This window comes from Salvia hispanica, chromosome 5 (assembly GCF_029641045.1).
Source record: "Salvia hispanica isolate PSC_SH4W2 chromosome 5, Shi_PSC_v1, whole genome shotgun sequence".
In the NCBI taxonomy this organism is placed as follows: Eukaryota; Viridiplantae; Streptophyta; class Magnoliopsida; order Lamiales; family Lamiaceae; genus Salvia; species Salvia hispanica.
Window position 1 is genome coordinate 42,853,191 of NC_142696.1, and position 12,739 is coordinate 42,865,929.

General features: G+C 35.8%; 1 protein-coding gene across 3 annotated transcripts; it reads left to right on the top strand.

Annotated features, from left to right (window-relative positions):
• Nucleotides 1-2,637: 2,637 nt before the first annotated feature.
• On the top strand, nt 2,638-7,139 carry LOC125197871 (homogentisate phytyltransferase 1, chloroplastic-like). Of its 3 annotated transcripts, none has more exons than XM_048096389.2 (12): nt 2,638-2,865; nt 3,428-3,708; nt 3,810-3,893; nt 3,974-4,048; nt 5,012-5,095; nt 5,189-5,278; nt 5,359-5,460; nt 5,635-5,730; nt 6,017-6,088; nt 6,178-6,273; nt 6,425-6,529; nt 6,771-7,139. In XM_048096389.2, the coding sequence occupies exons 1-12, from the start codon at nt 2,793-2,795 to the stop codon at nt 6,831-6,833; spliced, it is 1,221 nt and encodes a 406-aa protein (XP_047952346.1). In that variant the 5' UTR covers nt 2,638-2,792; the 3' UTR covers nt 6,834-7,139. The 3 variants fall into 3 exon arrangements, with proteins under 3 accessions (XP_047952346.1, XP_047952347.1, XP_047952348.1); XM_048096390.2 differs by having other exon boundaries at nt 2,642-2,865; nt 3,431-3,708; XM_048096391.2 differs by having other exon boundaries at nt 2,643-2,865; nt 6,792-7,139.
• The last annotated feature ends 5,600 nt before the right edge of the window (nt 7,140-12,739 follow it).

Consider the following 12,739-nt stretch of genomic DNA (forward strand, 5'->3'; position numbering starts at 1 on the left):
GGGTTAACATTCTTAAAAGCATTGTGTTGACATTCTCAAGGCATTGTGTTGATATTTTCGAAACACTATATTGACATTTTGCATCAAAAATCCTAATTTGAAGTTTTTTTTTTATCTTTTTCGATTTAATTAATAAAAACGAAAATTACACGTGGCAAATTGTGGACCACGCGTTTTCTAAAATCCTATGGCCTTAAATTAGTTGTAGTTAGCAATAAAATGATGAGTTAGCAATTGATCACTCCCTGTCAGTATTAATGTGGTGTTTGGTTTTGTAGATAAAATAGGTACCAAGATATAATCTAAGTTAAATTGTGAGATTATTTTAGTTGGAGGGAGTTGACTATATGACTAATTAGTAATTATTATATGATTATTCATCTAGAATTGAGTTGAGAGATTCAATCCCATAAACCAAATACACTACATATTTAATCCCGATAAACAATCTTGCAAACCGAACAGTCCCATAAGCTACCGAGTTTGGAACTTGGGAAATTATTTACCTAAGTCCCTCCTACCAAATGAAACATTACTCTCTCCGTCCCAAGCTTGAAGATGACCCATTTCTTAAGCAACACAAAATTTTATGCAATTTTATTTTATGTGTTAAGAGGAGAGAATAAACTAAGATATACGGAATAAAATAAAATTACAAAATATTTCTATTTTTAATAATAAATCATTTTAATTAAGACAAGAAAAAGAAAATTGACCCTCTTTCAATAAGATGGAGGTATATAGGAGTAGTCCACTATTAATGGACCCAACTTAACAGACCTATTGAACGCGTGTGATAATATTTTATGGAATTCGGAAATATAATTCTATACAAATATATATATTCTGATCTAAGGGGTTTTGATCTATGAAAACTAGATTTAAATACAGAAATGTAGAACAAAATCATACGTAGGGCGTTTTTAGATCATAGCTAGTTTATTTTTATGACATAAACCCAAACCTTATAATATGACCTAAAACTACTTAATTATGACATTCCGTATTTTTGATTAATTATTGATCATTAGATCATCTAAGCACAGGGCCAAAATTTAGGCTACATTTTTTAATTTAAATGCATTCTTATTTTGACCATCTCCCTAGATCTATGTACTTAAATATCAACCTAGCTAGAGACTGGAGAATCATTCCCCATGGCTTGCTTAGTCATCCAAAAGTTTTTAATTTGGGAGCAAAATAATTACTCCTCTCTGTGCTAGGTATCCTGTTTTTCATTTCGATCCGCCTATACATAACAATTCTAATTTATTTTTATTATAAATGGTAATAAGTCATACATTTCATTAACTTATTTCATTAATATCTTATTTAAAACTAAAACTACAAAATGGTCCTTAAGTTATGAGTTCATCTTGCCAATAGTACATGAACTTTAAACATATTACAATAGTCCCTGGACTATATTATTTCAAAATTACTTCTTCTTCCTTTTGAAATAATATCAGATTGAAAAATAATATTAGATTTAGTACAATATTGAAATAATATCAGACTGAAAAAGTGAAAATTATCTAAAGACGAAATTACCCAACTCCCAAAAAGGCATTTTCAGGTGAGAAAATGCAAAATGACCGATTTTGAAATAAAACCTTAGTCCATGGAATACTGTAGATATTTTTAAAGTCCAAGGACTATTGGCGAGATAAACCCATAGTTAGGGACCATTTTTGTAGTTCACTCTAAAAACTAATGTAAGAGTGTCATTAACACCGGCCCGGATCCGGCCCCAAGTCCCCCCACGTCATATTCCCTTAATTTTCAGGGCCAAACTACAACTCTCATAACAATGCAGGCCCCATCCGGACCTCAACTATTAACTTGCATTATTTACAACTACAAATTACTTTACTCGTAAAAATAGAAAATATTGAGCAATTATATCACAGGAAGTTCATAATTCATTTGAAAATTGAAAATTATAAACATAGAAATTCAAAATTAAAAAAAATACATTAAAAATGTCAGCCCATTAAAATTAAACAAATACTTAAATACATAATATTATTGAAATAAAACTCAGCCCATTAAATATATTAAACTTAAAATTTTCTCCTTCCCATCCTCTCTTTTTCATTTTCTTTCCATTTCCATCAATTACTCCTCTCCTCAATACGAAAATACAACAAATATGAAGGCTTAAACACAAAAACTCGAAAAAATTGGATTAAAAAAAATGTTTGAATTGCGGTCCGTCCGGGAGAATATAATGTCGGGTCGGACCGCAACCAGCCCGGCCTCAAGCACAACCCAAACCCGTCCCCAGCCCCCTCCAATGCACCAGGTTGCGGGCCAGGACCCAGATGTGGTCCAGCCTATAACACTAATGATGCTCTGAGTATATAGAAATGAGATCATATTGCACTAATTATTTTTTATTATTTTTTGAAATATTTTTTGAAAATAAATGAGATTCCTAATAATGGATGGATGGACAAGAGTAAATGACACATCAGTTATCAGTTTTCAATTTTTCATTTTTCATTCTCTACAAGAATGAGTCAATAATAGTGAATAGTGAATAGAATAAACTAAGTTTTTGAATTAAAAAAAACATAGTACTCCTGTAAAAATAATATGGTGGTACAGAATAGAAGCAGGCTTTGGTGAATAAATAATTTAGCTTCACAGTGTTGAACAAGCAATGCAACAAATCAGGCTCTGTCACTCTTCTGTCTTCTCCTAGAGAGAGAAAGAGAGGAGAGAGAGATACTCCTGTTTTACACAGTTTCAAAGTTAAGCCGTTGGTGAGCTCTACTGATTCTTTAAATATGGAATCCATGCTAATTGGATCTCTCCACAGACCTTTTCCCTTCGCAGCTGAGTTATGCTCGCTTCATAGTGGTACGTGCCAATTTCCTCCATTTTTCAAATAAATAATTTTTCGGATGGCGGCGGCGGAAGAGGGATTGCTTTGGTGAATTCAACTTCTCAGTTTTTTCCCCTTTTGCTCAATGTCACGTGCTCGAATTTGGCATTCCCATTGTGAACTGGTTTCCATTACAATTTCAAATAAAAAAAAGAATTAATTGCTTTTTCTTTGGAATTTGTTGGATGTTGTAGCCAGAAGCAGAGTGCTAATCTTGCTCATGTAATTAGATGCTGTGATGGATTTGCATTCATAATCAGATGCCATTTCCACTACATTGTTTTTTGTTCTTTTTTATGCAGTCATCTCACTAGACTAGACTGATTTAAATTCTTGAATTTCTTTGACCACCTTGTCCATGTTTCCCTTTTCGACCTATTTTTGCAGTATGCTTGTATGTTTTCACAATATCCATCTTCACAATTGAGCATGGATGGGGCAACGATACTTGAAATTAGGATAGATTCAATAATTGGCATTTCAAACATGGATTTTGAGCCTACAATTACCTTGTGAAGTTATTCTGTTCCCTTGTAGCAGGGAATGATTTAAAATGCAAAGCTTTCAGCAGTGTAGGAAGGCTCTACGCCCTACCGGAGAGATTATGTGTCCGGAGGCGAAATTTGATGCACCAGCCTGTCAAAAATATCATCCAAAGAAGAATTACATTAAATCCAAAGCATGACTCAAAGTATGTAGTAAACTCAGCTTCAGGACATCCACTTGAGTCTGAACCTTCCAAGAACCCTTTGGATCAAGTGAAACAAGCATTTGATGCTTTCTACAGGTTTTCACGGCCTCATACGGTTATAGGAACAGTTATGTTACATGTTTTTTGTTTTCTCTTCAGCATACACGGTGTCATCCTTCAAGCTGGTTTTTCTAATTTAAGTTTCTCATAGTCACTTCCCATGAGCAGGCACTGAGTATCGTTTCAGTTTCTCTCCTTGCGGTTGAGAAACTATCAGATTTTTCTCCATTATTTTTTGCTGGCTTGCTGGAGGTATGGTGCAGTCTTTGTTGTTACTTATCTGTATAGTAACTCTATCGAATCTTACCCATGCACTGTGTTGTAATTTGCAGGCTATTGTTGCTGCTCTGTTGATGAATATTTATATTGTTGGATTAAATCAAATATCTGATATAGAAATCGACAAGGTTGGCTTCCAGATGTACATGAAACCATGTCTGCTTTATGTAAAATATTTTTTCTTCCTCTCTCTTAAATTGCCAATCCTGAAATTTGATTTAACAAAAGAAAATGAAAGAATAAGGGGATACCTAGGTTCTAGAGTGTTCACTGTTTAACGCTGTGGAATAAAGCCTTTGTGTTGTTTTGATTGGTAATATGGAGCGATGGTAAGATTTAAAGCAGCCTTGATTAAATCACAATCATGAAAGCTATATTTTCTTGGATAATTTTGATGTCCCTGCTGTCCTCTTAGCTCCATAAGCTTCTTCTCTAAACCAGGACTAGCAGCTCTAGTTTAACGGGGGGATCATTCTCTATCAAGATTATTCAAACCCAACAAGGCTCTGGTACTTATACTTTTAGAGGTTGAAATTTCGTAATGCTAACATCTCAATACAATTCCTTCATATTTTATGTCTTGTGGTTGTTGAGCTCACTTGACGATGATATAAAAGGTATACTCTCTAGCTTCATCATGTATGTGATGTCTTTTCAGCTCCGAGTATAAGCTTCTTCTTTAAAAGAGGACTGGCAGTTATAGTAAATGGGTGGATTGTTATCTGTCTAGATTGTCAAAATCCCGTTGACCACTACGTGACGCCCATGTGCTTGTAGATGGTAGGCTAAAACTTCATATTCAACTCAAATCTCCAAGCAACATATTTCTATTTTCTTTCTTCTTGTTTTTGAGCTCACTGTGCGATTATATTAGATACAAACATAGGTTTTTTTTTTTTTTTTACAAACATAGGTTGCGCTAGAAGAGTCACTGCTTTATGGATGCAGAAGCTTTTAATGTTCAGTTCTTCTGTTAACTGCGTGTGTTGCATGTGCTTTTGCTAATGGTGAAAGTTCTATTAATTCGTTATGCTCTCCATCTTATATAATGTTCTATGTTAGATGAAAATTTGACACAAAACCCATGTCAGGTAAACAAACCATACCTTCCATTGGCATCTGGAGAATATTCGGTCAAAACTGGTTTAATGATTGTATCATCCTTTGGTATCTTGGTGCGTATATAGATCCTATAGTTTGATTTAAATTTGGATTGTTTATGCTTCCAACATCTTGACGGACTAAAGGTTGCTGCTTCCCATTCTCAGAGCTTTTGGCTTGGATGGGTTGTTGGTTCGTGGCCTTTATTTTGGGCCCTCTTCATCAGTTTCATACTCGGAACTGCGTATTCTATTGATGTAAGTTGGTTTTTGATGTACATTTGTCACTCAAATCCTTTATGTATTATGCATATAAGCATATACTTATTTCTTTGCAGGTACCACTTTTGAGATGGAAAAGATTCGCTGTAGTTGCAGCTATGTGCATCTTTGCTGTGCGAGCAGTGATCGTGCAAATAGCTTTCTATTTGCACATCCAGGTGATGATTTTGTGTGTTGCAGTTTTCTTTCCACTATGTGATTCTTGATTTGAAATAGTCTTCCACTGAGTAATTAGTTTGTCTACTTTTGATATCATAAAAGGCGGACCCCTGCTTGTTTCGTCATGTATCTACGTTATCTGAAGTTACTTTTAATGTGCTTTCGATTTCCAGACTTATGTGTTTGGACGACCAGGCATCCTCACAAAGCCTGTGATTTTTGCTACTGCATTCATGAGCTTCTTTTCTGTCGTCATTGCGCTCTTTAAGGTAAATTTCTTTATGATATTGATATCTAAGCTGTGGATTAATTAGTGGTTCCTTCGAATAAGAGCAAGCAACATATGCACCAAATTGCTGTCAATGTTGAAGTATGGTTTATTGGTCAATAGATGATGACATGAGTCACATGATATATGAACTTATGCATGTCATATGTTGGAGGCCTCATGAAACTAACATGAAACAAGGTTGAATTTCTCCAATTGGTGATCGCGTGTGTGATATTCTGCTGCACCAAAATTTATCTGTTGACTTCCCTATTTCATATTTATAGGATATACCTGATATTGTTGGGGACAAGATATACGGAATTCAATCATTTACAGTCCGACTGGGCCAAGAGAAGGTTAGTTATCAGCTACTACCGACTTTCTTGCCCAAACATTACATCGAGGACTTTTCAGGGCTAAACTTTTGTTGAGATCTTCATGGTAGGTTTTCTGGATTTGCATTTCACTTCTTGAAATGGCATATGCTGTTGCATTGTTTGTCGGAGTTACATCTACTTGCACATGGAGCAAGTGGGCCACGGTAAGCCAATTTTTGCCAACAGTTTGTTCTCATCAAGGAATGATCAGATGATATGATAATCCTGGAACGGGCCAATCTTCTAGACTCGGAATGGTCAAAAAAATTGCAAATGGTTACCTACTTATTGCTTTCTCCTTGCCATTGCTTTTAGGTCATTGGCCATACCGCGTTGGGTTATCTTCTGTGGAGTCGTGCAAAATCTATCGATTTCAAGAGCAAGGCAGCAATAACATCTTTTTATATGTTCATATGGAAGGTAATCAATCATCTGGTTGCATTTTGTATTTTAGAAATCGTCAAAATTTGATATCGCTAGCAACTCAAACCAAAACCTTAAAATACACATCCTAACTTAGGAAGCACGTTATCTGGTTTCAAAACTTGAGCTCACGCGATCCGATTTTGTTGAAAACTTGTATAGTTCTCACAAACAAGAGTTGATGGATGAGTGTAGTTAGTTTTATCTCTTTTCAAAGCCTTGCTTAAAATTTAAGCAGATCTCCTCTTCTGCTGTGCAGCTCTTTTATGCCGAGTATCTGCTCATTCCTCTGATCCGGTGATCTCGGTTTAAATCGATGACAGAGTGCGACGGCCAACACTTGTTAGACCTGATCTCATCTGGTTGCTGTTACAGCCCCTTCATAAATTCTGCTCTCTGTTGGTGATGACAAAAATTCAGAAAAATAATACTACCACTGATTTTACTAATCTCCTTGTGTTTTCCAAATTGGGTATGTATTACTTTAAGATTGTACTGGAATTGACGGATTGTTTTACTCTGGATTTTTTTCAGTCGGAAATCTTAAGGTCTCAATCCATAAAATGTCACACGCTAGTTAATGACATTATATATATGTTATCGTGTATGAGTTCGGATTCGCGTTCGGATATGAGCATTATCCGATCAATCTCCGATTTAACACAATTTTTTTTTTTTCCAGAGAAGTTGGATAATATATAAGTAAATTCACCCATTATTAATTGATTATGACATTTTATATGGAGTAACTATTTTTTTTGGACATTTTATGTAACTATTTTTTTTATACAGTATGACATTTTATGTAACTATTTTCCCTCTGCCCCTATGTATGATTACAAAAATATTACTCCATATATATGCGTACTAAATTTGAAATTAAAGATATTTTTGGAGATGCTTCTATATATTCTAAGTACTCTAGATCACCACCGTTGCTTCAGAATCTACTTTTAGCCACTGATTGTATTAATGTGGTAATGATATTAACATGTTTACTTTTTATTTGTAGTTTTACATTTAATATTTGTCTTTTTCTCCTGCATTAATAGTACATACACAAGAAGGTGAAGAGAGACGATTGATTGTCCAAGTAAATTTGAAATATGACTGATGTTGATTTCTGATGATGGTGATCAACAAAAATATCAACTTCACAGAAATTATATATTCCACTATATATTAACGATATACTTGAAGTTTTTTTATGTTTACCCTAAACCCTAATAATACATGTATTAAGACATAATTATCGTGTGAAGTCAATTGCTCGTATTGCCTAACTTCGATCCTTTTTTCTTTGTCTTTTATGTACCTGCATACATTATTTACTGACATAAGCAAATATGTCAGAGAAACAGGCTATCTAAGATGCATTTACTTTGATTTGAAATTAAATAATCCTCCATATAATAACAATTAATCAAATAAAGAAAAAAATTGTGGCCAGTATTAACAAAATTAATTCAGAACACAAATAGGGTGGATGTACCAATAATTTATTTGCTTGAATAAAGCTATTATTTTGTAGTCAATGCTAATGCCTTCTAAACAGTGTCTCATAATAGAGGAAATTAAAGTAAACATTATAAAGTGGGTATTTTGTGGCGGCTTTACTATATGTGTGCAAACTTTCAAGAGATCATACATATTTAGGCATTTCATTTATTTTCTTGAGAAAATAAAGGCTATAATTTATGAGAAAAATGACATATTCTTCACCTATCAAGGATCCTTTATTTGACTTATTTATTATTATAGACTATCTATAGTAATAATTTACTTATTTATAAGAGAATCTTATGTAATCAAACGTGATGCAGGTAAAATTTAAACCTCATGGTTTTGGGCATTTTGGCTTATATCATTCATTTGCATTTGACATATATATATATATATATATGGCTCAAATGTACACTTGATGACTTATACTTGACTTTCCTAACTTCTATACTACTCCCTCCGTCCACAAATAAGAGTCTCATTTCTATCCGGCACGGGTTTTAAGAAATATTAAGAAAAGTGGGTGGAAGAAAGTTAGTGGAATAGGGGTCCCACTTGTATATAATAGTTTTAAATGATATGTGAGTGGAATGAGTTGGTGGAATGTGGGGTCTTTTTACCATTTAAGGTAATTATGAATCGGGACTCCTATTTGTGGACGGACCAAAATGGAAAAACGAGACTCCTATTCGTGGACGGAGGGAGTATTTCTTAACAAAAGAAAGACCAAAAAAGGAATTATAAGAGAGTCACGATTCCTGCTGTTTCTAAAGATATTAAAATGGGGGAGAAGGTGAAAGATTTTAAAAAAATGAAACTGTACCTCTTATTAGTAGTATATGCTTTTTAAGTTAAATATTAAAACTACATAATTAAAACAAAATTTCCAATATTTTTGTATTACTCTCGTTCAAATTATGTATAAATAAATAAAATCGAGTCAACTTGTACATAACTTATAAAGCTTTTTGTATTTTATTGGACAAAGAAATATTTTTGCTGTTTTAATGTTATACAACTAGTTAATTAGAGAATCCGCAATAGTCGGCTAGCGACCGGCTAGCCGATTCGTCGCGCTGGCCGATCGGCTAGCCGAACCATTGCAATCGGCGAGGGTGATTTCGGCGAGCGGATCGGCGTGGGCTGGCCGATCGCTCGTCGCTGGCCGAAGCGCTGGCCGATCGGCTAGCCGCCATTGTGGCGGCCCGATCGGCCAGCGACCGGCCAGCGCTGACGATTTTTTTTTAATTCTTTTTTTTAATTTTTTTTAATTCTTTTTACAAAAAAAAATTTTTAATTCTTTTTTTTAATTTTTGAAAAACTATATAAACGCGATTTTCTCTATCTCTAAATTTCTGTACAAGAGCAACATCTAGCGATGGACAACAACAACTAGCCCAATACAAAATTAAGACCTAAAACAGAAACATGTCATACCGTCGGGTAGCGGCAAACTATAACAGATTCAAGGTGGCTCGTGTGTGGAAGCCCGGATTTTTTTTTATTATGTTATTTTTATGATTTTTAGTTAATGTACTTTTTTTTATTTAAATATAAAATTAATGAATTTTCCCGTATATGTCTCGTAAAATTAATTCCGTATTTTAATCGTAATTTTAATTCCGTAAAATGTAGTATATTTTGAATTATTTTTATTGCGGCTGGCCTATGGCTAGCCTATGGCTGGCCTAAATCTGATGTGGCAGGTGGATTTTTTAGTGTTGCTGACGTGGCAGGGGAGAGAATGGCTGGCCTATTGCTGGCCTATTGTCACGACCGCGCTTTGCTAAGGATAGCATTGCTCGGTAAATCATGACCAGGGGAGGGAATTAAGAAGAGGGGATAGAAAGGGGACGAAAGAATTTATAATAAGACCTGCAAGTACTTTTTCATAATATAAAAGAGGTTCACAAGACAACGAAAAAAAAACCATGAGTACTTAAGAGAGTGTTTAACGTAGGTCACTCGTTACTGATCATTTTTCCTATGACCCATTAGTACAAAATACTACAACCTAAGCACAGCGGAAGGAGTTGTAACCATGTGGTCATGTGTATGAAGACACATGCCACGAAAATCCTACAAAAGAGATGAGACAACCACCAACTCCACTCAGCCACCAGTTCATCACTTGCTCAACCTGCACATTTAGAAATACATGCAGGGCTGAGTACGGGGTACTCAGTGAACACATCGCCGAAAGATACATATATATGAAAAGTTATTATCATGCCATCACAGTAACACACGGGGGTTTTTCTTAAAGGCCCGAGCTTACTAAGTTCATTTTCATAAAGTTCTTCTGATCAGACTAAGCTCATTCCATCAATCCGCCATATCTGATAGTTCATTGTGTGTCGGGAAGGTGGCCACCTTCCACGATCACATTGACCGGCCAACCCTTACGATGACTCACGGTCCATTCCTTTGTGTACACTAACTCGAATAGGATCTTGGTCCTATTGGAGCCGAATTCGTTTCATTCATTCATTCCTTTGGCATCGCCAAGCAGATAGGCATCATAAAACAAATAATTTATGGCACGATAACATTTTAAAAAAAAATAAGTGCAATTTTATCAAACAAAAATCATTTCATATATTTGATAATTTTATCCACACTTAATGTGTTGGATATAAAGCCCACCTCAAAGCTTCCCAAAGAAAATGCTGCAAAAGCTTGGCCTCGGAAATCAAACTTCGCGAACACGCCCTTCTTGAAATAGTATAATGTTTTAAATTAGTTTTAAGGACATATATAAGGTGCATGTCATGAAATGATCCTACATGTAGTATGCGTCCTACGTTCAGGGTTCGATCAAGATCACTTCATTCCACTCAAGAAAAGTGGATTTCTATTTTATGAGATACCTTAAAGTAATTAAATAATTATTTGGGAGAGGGTTCATTTAATCCATACATTCTTATTTTCCAGAAATTTAATTAATTAATTACGGAGGGCAAGACATTAATTTATCGCAAGATTAAATTTTTTTTTTAAACGCTTCAAATATTTTAAGAAACATTACACCACAACTACGAGATAAGGTTCCTTTTATTTCTTATGCTTCAAAGCCCAAAATTCTCATTCCCTCTAAATTCTCGGCCCAAAGAAATAATATTAGGAGACCACATTACTAAATAATTCCTTGGCCCAAAGGGGAGGCCCAATAGTCAAAAGTGTTGCCCCAATTACTAAAAGAATTAATCCTCCCATTCATTCTTCCATTTCAAACAAACAACCTCCCTCTCTCCCACTCTCCCTCTCTCTCGGCTCTCCCCTCTGCCGGCGCCCTGGCGTCGCCGGCGAGCGGCGCCGGCCTCTCCGGCGCTCTCTCTCTCTCTCGGCGCTTTCTCTCTCTCCGGTTTTCTCTCTCTCTCTCTCTTTCTCTCCTTCCGGCTTTCTCTCTCTCCGGCGCTCCCTCTCTCGCCGGCGCTGCCGTCGCTGTTGCTGGTCACCGGCGGTTCCACCGCCGTTGACCGAAAGGTAGGATTTTCCTCCCATTCCCACTTCCCCTTCTTTCTCTTCTTCTTCATTTTCTTAAATTGAAGACTTAGAACTAACAATTAGGTCTTGAAATGCGAAGATTTGGATAGATCGTGCAAAATGGGGTCGGAAGAGGTTAATTTCGGCACAAATCGCCGGAACAACCACCGCCGCCGCCGCTGGACTGCCGCCGCCTGTCTACCGCCGCCGCCCTGCCGCCGCCGCCGCTGGACAGCCCCTTTGCTTATGGGTGAGCTCTCCCATGATTGTTATTATTGTGTGTTGAAGATTCTTAGTAGATTAGGCCTTGTTTAATTGTTTTCTTAGTCTAAGCTTGGTATTGTTAAGGCAAATATTCTATTCTAGATAGTCATATGCATAGTTGGTATGAAATCATTAGGGAAGAGATGTACAAAATACTAATATGATTTGTCATGTGGAAAACCAAATGTTCATGCTTGAAAGGTATGAAAATGGCTATGTAGTGAAAAGGGTTATTAGAAGAATTACCTTAAAAAAAGAAGAGAAGAAGGATGGTAGTGTGTAGGAATTTGGCTCCCCTTCTTCAAACACTTGTATGCATTCCCATCTTGATTGAATATTTGTTTAGGTAGTTTTTCATGGATGAACAAAGGGATTAAGAGGGGGATGGGGTGATATTTATAAGGAAGAATGGTGCATGAAATTAATTGGTTTAAAGCTTGATTCATTGTGGAGGTGAAATATCCAATGGTTAGGGACTCTTTGCCAAATGAGGCAAGTTGTCTCGTCAATCACTTGTCATGCCAAAAATGGCAAGAATATTATGTCTCGTCACCTAAAAAGGCGTGAGCCGTCGTTTGGTTTGCGTGTTTGATGTGATTTGATTTCGTCGATTGTCTCGTCTTGATTTAACGTGCTTCTTATCCATTCGTGCAGGTATCGGGATTCAAGGCGTGGCTATTGCGCAAGGTCCGGAGGGCACGGAGAGTATTTTATTTTTAATTAATATTTACTTAAACGTTGAACTCGTGTACGGACTTTTATTTGAAACTCGGTCTTCACAAACGGACCTTTATTAGCACGACTTTATATTGAAGTAATACTATATTCGATCACCACTCCAAAATATACTTCACAACGATTAATTATTTGAGAAGTAAAGATCTAGGCGCGAAACTTAAATATATATAAGGTTGATTTTCAAAGTCTTAAGGTAAAAAGTCGGGGTGTTACATT

What these genes read in the sequence shown, in the direction of transcription:
- LOC125197871 (XM_048096389.2), top strand. Translation starts at nt 2,793, where the DNA reads ATGGAATCCATGCTAATTGGATCTCTCCACAGACCTTTTCCCTTCGCA. An exon ending in TTTTTGCTGGCTTGCTGGAG is followed by an intron (nt 3,894 to 3,973) that starts GTATGGTGCAGT and finishes TGTAATTTGCAG; the next exon opens with GCTATTGTTGCTGCTCTGTT. An exon ending in CATGGAGCAAGTGGGCCACG is followed by an intron (nt 6,274 to 6,424) that starts GTAAGCCAATTT and finishes CATTGCTTTTAG; the next exon opens with GTCATTGGCCATACCGCGTT.